The sequence below is a fragment of the Zea mays genome, chromosome 10 (assembly GCF_902167145.1).
Source record: "Zea mays cultivar B73 chromosome 10, Zm-B73-REFERENCE-NAM-5.0, whole genome shotgun sequence".
Taxonomy (NCBI): Eukaryota; Viridiplantae; Streptophyta; class Magnoliopsida; order Poales; family Poaceae; genus Zea; species Zea mays.
In genome coordinates, this window is record NC_050105.1 from 129,880,532 (window position 1) to 129,889,539 (window position 9,008).

The following is a 9,008-nucleotide window of genomic DNA, read 5'->3' on the forward strand; positions in this document are numbered from 1 at the left end:
CTCTTCATCTCTTGTAGACTAGGAGTACTTGCGTTTCGGCCGATCGATGTCGTCGGGCTGGCGGGCGGGGCGGGGCGGGGCCGGCCTCGGCTCCGTTCCGTCTGCGCACGCAATGCATGGTGGCGTGGCGTGCCGTGCCGTGCCGCGTGAAAAGGCTGCTGCCTGCCTGCCTGCCCTGGTGCCTTGTGCGTTCATGCTCTGGCACGGGAAGAAGGCGACTTTTCCGCGGCGGGCGGGCGGGAACACGGGCCGTGCCCGTGCGTCGGTGCGTGCGGCTGCGGCTGCGGCCTACTACTACCGTGCAGCGGGGCGCGCGCCCGGGCGTGGACAAAGGAGGATTCGGAATGATACGTGGGGCGGGGCCTGGGCTGCGCGGGTAGGTGGTCGCGTGTCGCTTGTGCCACAGCTGCGGCACGTATGCGCCGCGCGCGCGTAGGACATCGCCTGGGCTCTAGCTGCCTCTGGGAAGGATCGCCCGGCCGCATGTCTCTACTACCTACGTGCACAACTCAACTTTGATAAAGAAAACCACTGCAGAAATACGCCAAGAATCTTGAACAAGGACAAACCGAGTTAGTATTATATACCTAATAACCTAGTGATGTTCTGCTCTGCGGCTGTGCCCATGCACGTGAGTCTACGGTCGAATGGGTCAGCCCTTTTTTTCTTCCCATCTGAGTACGAACTTCTAGACTGGGCAGTTTTATTTGTACAAACAAACTTGTCGACGATGATCAGTTAATAACTGGTTTACGTTACGTACGAGTACGAGCCGCGCTTGTCTTGACGGCCTGGATCAGTAGTTGGCTAGTTGCACGCATGCGTGCGTGCGTGCTAGTACAAGTATGTATCGACCTTTTCGCTTTTTCCGGATCAGTAGTTGCTGTGGCCGACAGTTTAACCCACTCAGGACCTCCATGTCTTTAATTTGAGTGAATTGCCTGTTTGAGCACCGCAGATTCCATTCCACCCCATCTCAATCTCTTTCGGCGCCTCCCGGTTCACCTCACATGATCCAACAGTGACCCCAACGGCGACGTCCGGCCGTCCCCTGCGTCGCCGTTCATGGCACGAGACGACTACTGCACTAGCTAGCTGACACTTGACAGCCAGCCAACAGCGCGCGCGCTCTCGCCTCTCGGCTCACTTGCTGCTGCAGGGATTTCAAGCACCGAACGGGGGCTGCCGGCTGCGTCTGCGTGCGGCCCCGCCTGTCCCGATCCGCGCCACGGCTGGCGCGCCTCCACGGCGACGGCGACCGCGTCGCGAATCGTTTTCCCTTTCCTCTGCCTCCAGCTCATCCGAGCGCGCGCCATGCACGAGTCCACACGACGGCTTTCGCGCGCGGGCGAACGCCAAGGACTGGACTGGACTGGTGGGCGGGGTCCACGCGCTTCCACCGCCTCCTGTCCTGGCGAGTCGCTGTCTGAAAGAGATCTTTTTAGGGCATGTACAGTGGCGTTTAATATGGAGGCTCTTAAGGTGTTTAAGGGGTGTATTTGCAAAAAAATCTTAGAGTCGTCTCTCCGTGAAGAGACGCCTCTGGCTCGTAAACCAAGTAGTAACAGACGCCTCACTTCCTACTGTACGAATTTATCGTCTGTTCTATCGATCTGCTGCTGTACAAATGCATTTAATTATGTATTTATTAGTAGACTACATTTATAGACACTCCATTGTATAATAGAGTCTCTTAGTTGTCTCTTGTGCTTAGAGAACCGTTTTGGTGTCTCTCCACTGTACATGCCCTTATGTGCCGCGCCGCTGCCTGCCTACGCAGTTGTTTTGCGCTCTGCTAGACCAGTGAACTCGCCTACGTACGCTACTTGCGTTGGTCTCGTGTAATTAGTATGCGTGTGGGAGAGAAACGAAATCGACACGACCGCCCGGCGCCCGGGCCGGGTATCCGGCGGCGGCGGCGGCGGTCAGGGTTGCTTCTCGAGAAACGTAGATGAACAGAACATGCCTCGTCACAAGCTGAAACATGTGTTGATTAGAAACGATTTCCGCCACGGCACCGGCATAAACAGGTCGCGGAACCAGCTGAGCAGCTAACGTTGTTCAAAGACCAACGGCCATATGTTTGGTTGCTCTCGTTTCTTATGTATATACCATGTGTTTGTGTTTGGTTTCCCGCATATGAATACTGATATAATCATATGTTTGATTATGGCTCTCCATATATATTTACTATGGCTGGACCTATGTTTGATTCGCTGCATCTAGTCATATTTGCACGCACACACCGACATAATCTAAACTTATTTGCCAGCATCCATTTATACGTAGAAATTGATATTACCTAGTAAAACAATCTCATGGGAACTTGGCTACACACGTCAAAACATCCAATCACATGAATACTGTATACCTTCTCTCTCTCTCTCTCGAAAAGATTATGGAATATTACATATCTGCACCGGCTGATTCTTCTTCCTGCGTCTGCTGCGCCGCGAATCGTGTCGCGGTCCGCGCGCGGGGAAGCAATCCCGTCCGGAACTTGAGGGCGCGCCGCTCGTGCAAGTGGCCGGGCGGGCCGGGGGTGCTCAATGCAAGTCGCAAACCCAGGCTACGTGTCTACCTACCCTACCCAGACGGGGGTTTGGTTTGTTTAACTCATTTTCGGTGATCGCATGTGCTTATAGCTTCGTAATCCCAATTCGAATTTGTTATGGAACGACGTGCATGCCGCTGGGTTCATCATGCGTTCCTTCCTAACCAAGACACCAGAAAACGCCAAGATCACCTAGGGTGCTCACTTCTTCCAAAATTTTCGCGTCCCGCATCTAGGTCCTTCCTCCCTCATATTTCATATTTACGTGTCAGGATTTCCTACTCTCTAAGACCGTCTGCAGTAGTATACATAGTTTATCCAAAATACTATTTTGTACTATTCTACACTAGACTGTACTATTTATATAGATACAGTGAAGTTTGAATCTACGTATGAGATATGTAATACCGCGCTTGTCTCTCGCTTTTTGTTTTGGCCGCGCGCGTGAACTACACGGTGAAAGAACATGGCGGCGTGCGGCACATGCAGTCCCTAGAGCACGACACGTGCAAGTATAATAGAAAGGCCCATTTGCCAGAGCCCATACGCAGGGGCACATATGGCTAGACGAAGATGTCTTTTTAATTTAGTCCAGTTTCCACGATTAAAACACTCCTTAGATTTTTTTTAACCTGCCCTAATAATATTTTTTGGAGGAAATTTTTTAACATCCTTTGGATTTACGATCGTTCGTCACTTCGACAGACGTAGCATGCGAAGTTGCCACCGGCGTCTGATTGACCGACCGACAGACCATCACAGGTACTGTACAAGGGAGCCGGGTCTTAATAAGTGACAGAGATCCAACAGAAACTCTCCCGTCTTTTCTGTTCTGTAGCGAATAAAAAAACACATATGAGTATTTTCCACAATCCACAGCACCCGGCGAGGGCGGCCAGCGGCAGCAGGTCAATTTTAAGCAGCAGATTCATCTACTACATCACCCCACGCAGAAAACTCAGGACGGCAAAAGATTGTTTTGTAAATCATGTAAATATTATTTGTTTAATTATGCTATCTGATACAACTATATTTTAATAGAGTGGCTGGCGTGTTTCATATCGTCTAGAGTAAAAGTAAAACTGATGCGATGTTGTAGCCCGACAGTAAAAGACGTGCAAGTGTTGCGATAGATAAAGACTAATTAATAGCAGTGTCAGATAATATAATTGATAGTTGATGTGGTGTGTCATTTGGTTATAAAAAGCATTGATACATATAAAATACATGTTTTTTTTATTAAAAAAATTAATTTGGCACGGCTCGAGCCTGAATGGCTCGGCTCACTTTTTTCACTTTTTCGACGAGCTTAAAAAATAGGCTCCACTCCGCTCTAAACCACTTAAAGCTCGAACTGCGAGCCTAAGTTTTTTTTTTCCGGCCCTACCGTCATCTGCTCACAGTCACACCCACAGAATGGGTAGAAGACCACGAGCAGAAGGTACAAGACGGCGACAAAAGCGGTGAATTCAACGTGGACTTGCTCCGAATACGTGTGCGGTGAAACAGTGATCGCCTACACACCGTTTATTGATTCAGCCTTTAAACCCTTGCTGCATACAATGCAATCGTAAAGTACAAGCGCTCTGCAAGCGTACACGTTGTGTCGAAACAACATGCATATCACAGCTGCTTCATTATTCAGGTCGAAGTCGAACAAACAGGCTCAGCTAGCCCCGGCGTTTTATTGTCACTATTGCTCGGTTTCGCGCGCGAGGGTGCGATGCGACGCCGAGCACAAGGCCTGAAGGCCCCCGCCGTCCGCCGATGCCGCCTAGCCTAGCAGGTGAGGTTGGGCCCGGGGTCGACGCCGAGCTGGCGGCAGTACTGCCTGTAGTAGCCGACGCGCGCGTTCATCTGGGCGGGGTTGTTCCCGCCGCACTCGAGGGCGCCGTTGATGGCCCTGGTGGTGGCGCCGAACCCCTGCGGCACCACCCCGTGCACGCTGTTCATCCAGAACCAGAGCGCCGCCTTGAACGCCACCACGGCGTCCCGCGCCACCCTGCCGGGGTCCCCGAGCCCGTCGAAGCCGATGGCCCTCCCCGCGGGCCCGTAGTTGTAGTTCCACGAGATCTGCAGCGGGCCGCGCCCGTAGTACTTCTGCCCCGCGGCGCACGGCCACTGCCTCTTGGTCGGGTCGCAGTAGGCGTTGCTCTTGTTGATCTCGCTGATGTAGCAGAAATCTGCCCGTGGACACAGACACAGCAGCGGAAAATTTTCCAAAAAAAAAATTGATCAGCATGATGGGTCAAAAATCAAAGAACCTGCGCCGCGCTGAAGAGCGAGGTTAATAGATAGAGCCAGCTTACGCCCGGTCTCGTGCGTGGCGTGCGCGAAGAAGGCGGCGATCTCGCGCTTGCCCTGCACCTGCGACCCGCCATGGGCGAAGCCTGGGTACGCCTTGACGGCGCTCAGGAACGCGCTCCGGGTGTAGAAGTTCTTGCCCTCGCACCCGCTCCCGGCCTGGCTCTTGATGCCGTTGAAGAAGGAGCCGGTGACGACGCTAGCCACGTTCGCACCACCGCCGCCACTGCTGCCGCCGCCGCCCGAGCGGCACGGGCCCGACTGGCACCCGTCGCCGCAGTACTCGTCGGTCGTGCCGCAGTAGCCAAACTTGCTGCAGCATACGTTTGGCTGGCAGCCGCAGTTCTGCGCGGCGGCCGGGCCGGCGACAGCGCAGAGGAGTGATAGCCCGAGAGTCACCAGCTGGGCCGCCGAGACCCTCGGCGCGCCTGCCTTTGCCATAGCCATACTGGATCAGTGAGATCAGTATTTGAGCTTCTGACAAATACTGAGGTGATGTCAGGTGTCACAAGGGTTGCCGCCCCTTATATAGAGATCAGAGCGTGCATCCTGTCGATGCATGGCATGCGACGTGGAAGACATTGGTGGAGTGGCTGTTCCGGTCCAGTCCACCGTTGCACCGGTGGCATGACTCTTTCCACATTTTATGACGACCTTTTGACACATGGGTTAGCATGTATCGTATCGACAAGCAATCTCACTCTAGCGTAGGTTCAGATCATCAGATTTGGACTGCCGCCGACCGTCGCTCGAATGCTCGGTGGAAACCCCGCACATGCTACCTGTGCTACAAGTCTACAAGTCATTGCTGCTTTCCTGTGATTTTTCTCGTCGTCTGCGAAGACGACAGTTGCCGTCATCTTGTTTACCCGGCCGCCGCGGGCAGCCTCGCATTGTTGCTTCAATTCCACGTACCTCGCATGTGAGGATTTGTTGGTGGCCTTGGCCTGCGTGTCCAAAGGCTAGCAGAAAATGGTCAAGCAAGAGCGGAAGAATTCCAAGCTAGCTACCGGTGATGGATTGCATTCGGCCATATGCATGTTCAGACGAAGTCTACAAATCTGCTTTGTCATTTCTCTAAAAGGCACTTTGGACTTTTTCTACCTTGTTTTCATTTATGCGTGGATTTAGAACTAAAAACTTCTTTAGAGGCATTTAGATCCTCTTTTTTTGAGGAATTAGAATTAGTGTAGTGAAGTAAACTATTTGACTTTGAATTCGATATTTTACAACTTTATAAATTATAATATTCAATATATACTATCTCAATTTATAGGACGTGTCACACCCGGATTTAAGGGACAAAGCCGGGTGCATCTCATACATGCGTCAAAGAGTGTATATAGATAAATCAGAGTGTATATAGATAATAACAGAGTGTATATAATAACAGAGTGTATATAGATAAATGTCACAATATAATCAGAGTACTTATTACATAGCGGAAGTCTTACAAAATAAAAGATAAATATAAAACGAACTAAGGATCAACCTTGGCGCCAATAAGCTAACTGGGAGACGTCACCTAGATCAGATCGAACTCCTCATTATATGGCTCCTCCTAAACCACCTGTTCTTCTCCTAGGGGGTGTGAGACAACAATGGTGAGCTCACACATGATCATAACTCAACAAGTTGTGGGGAAACCAGTGGGCATGAACTCACCAAAGGTGGGAGTTAATGTGAAGTGTAAGAGGCTGATCAACAATAGGGGTTAAAGCTGAGCATTGCTTTTAATAAGTTGGTCAAATTTTATTAGCAATTAATAAATGTAAGTGAATACCAAACCATAATAAATAATAATATAACAAATTTAATAAATAATCCTATGCAATGCAAATGACAAATTGAATTTAAGTTCCATAAATTAATCATGCGAGAGTCCTGAGCTGCTCATGACCGTGAGCTCGGCTAGTATACCAGTTTTACACTCTGCAGAGGTTGTACCCTGTACCCACAAGTTGTGTATCCCATGTCGCCAGGGTTAGCTAGACCCTCAGACACTACCGAGGTGAATGACTAGGGATCCACTATGAGGCCTTTACAAAGTTCCACTAGCTTCCGAAAACCCGCTACAATTTATAGAAAGAGCACTTGCAAGAATCCCTCGTCGGACCGCCATCGCAGCAAAATCAACCCGAGAACCTCCTTGCATGCAACTCCCCTACTGCCCTGGCTCCTTTCGGGTAAGGTAGTCTTCCACTAGCTTTCCTAATTAGTTAGCTGAAGCGTCCCGATCCTTTGGGACTCAAATGTGATACAATTACTAGTCCCAGGAGGCTAGTAACCACATTCATTACTTCAAATAGTTACAGAGTCTGAATAATGTTATTACAATACTGGGGGATACAAGCTCGAGAGTGAGCCGAAAATCATAAAGTGTAGTGGAAGGTAAAATAGCCCAGGCCACAGGCAGAACTGGGTGAAGACACAGCCCCATCAATCAAGCATAGCAGAAAAGAAGTCTTCAGCTGCTGAAAAACATAAATAAATCTGGGTGAATACACTAGGTATTCCGCAAGCCCACCCGGCTCCCGTAAAGAGAAAGTGACCTATATTATACATGCTTCATATGGTGGAGTTAAAGTCACTCATACTTTTCCAGAGAAAGGCAGTACTCGTTGTTTAAGGTTTTCCCAAGACAATAGAAATAACACTTGCTTGACCACCACTGAGCTTCCCGCTCCCGTGGCTCTACTTTCTTTCCAGAAACACACACACATTTCCCTGTTCCCGGTTGTAGTAAAAACACTAATTGTCATACCATATCAGACTCGTCCATACCAATGGACACGGACTATTCGAATAGGTTTAGACTCTGCGCAGAGGGGTACACTTTACACACTAGTCCGGCTCTGCGATCTCATGGCCAATGAGATCCGAATCCGAAACTCTTTCCTTCCTTGCACGTCCTAACCTTAACGGTTATACCGGAAGGAGTCAGGCCACCGCCATGTCCAAACCGGACAAATCATTCCCCCTTCTTATCCTCCCGGTGCTCCCCAGCCTTCATAACCCTGGGGTTGGATCGTACGAGTTCAGATAGAGTGGCTGCCCACACAGCCTCAAGTGGTTGTACTTTTTATGGGTACAGGTAATGAAAGATGACAAACCGGTCTTTATACAAGAGGACAATCCTTCTGCTCACGCTTAAACCAGCTGAGCCAACACCTTAGGCCCTCCCCTAAACCAGGGAGTCCCTGATCATCCTACTCACCAGGTGATGAGGGTGAATACCCTTCATCGCACACTTTTGGAAAACATGCTACTTGCACCCTTTTATTTATCCCATATCTTGTAATCAAGGGTAATAGTTAATGCGGACTCTCTCATGCTCACCATGCAATTCAATTCCCATCCCACATTCCAGGCTTAGGCAGTGGTAGAGAGAAATAGGTAGATAATGCATCAAGTGAAGGATGGACTTGCCTTCGTCGAAGCTTTCCTGGCACAAGAGGTTTATCTCGGAGGGGTCGGGTTCTTGCCCTTCTTCCGAAGCTATAAGTTCCGGAGGATCGGATCCCTCTTCCGCTAATCAAACACAGATAATAACAATACATCAAACATGGTGACTTTAGGGGGTGTGCCAATTCTTATATCTCATTATTTTGGTGCCCTATAATTTATTTAGACTATTTTTGGTGCATAAAATATCAGCATATAAGTATATATATGAAAATGGGGAAAAGAAATGGGAAAAGAAAAAGAAAAAGGAATTTCCAACTAGCTGGGCCGGGGGGGGGGGGGGAATTTCGGCCCACCCGGGTGCCAGAGAGAGGGAGGGGGCTGACGGCGTTGATGGCAACAGAGAGAGGGGGGTTTCGACCGGAGTCCGGCCGGCGGCGAATCTGAAAGGGGAATGTGCCCTTGGGCCATTTCTAAGTATTTTGGTGATTGAGTGCCAACACAAGTGCCTAAGTGTAAAAAGGTGGACAAAGTACAAATCAAGAATTAAGGTATGTTTCTCAGACTTAGTACATTGTTTTATGGACTAATGTATTGTGTCTAAGTGCTGGAAACAGGAAAAATCCAATTGAAAATGTCTTGGCTCGAGCAGCCAAGAATCTGCTGAGTCTGGGAGCACCGGACTGTCCGGTGGTGCACCGGACAGTGTCCGGTGCGCCAGGCTGACTCGGCGTGAAGTGGCCGC

At 49.9% G+C, this 9,008-nt stretch overlaps 1 protein-coding gene across 1 annotated transcript; it reads right to left on the reverse strand.

Annotated features, from left to right (window-relative positions):
• Positions 1 to 4,051: 4,051 nt before the first annotated feature.
• On the reverse strand, positions 4,052 to 5,332 carry LOC100216890 (Endochitinase B). Its single transcript, NM_001353437.1, has 2 exons — positions 4,864 to 5,332; positions 4,052 to 4,737 (listed from the first exon to the last, which is right to left on the reverse strand). Exons 1-2 carry the CDS (start codon positions 5,303 to 5,305, stop codon positions 4,334 to 4,336), a joined length of 846 nt encoding a protein of 281 aa, NP_001340366.1. The 5' UTR covers positions 5,306 to 5,332; the 3' UTR covers positions 4,052 to 4,333.
• Positions 5,333 to 9,008: the final 3,676 nt, after the last annotated feature.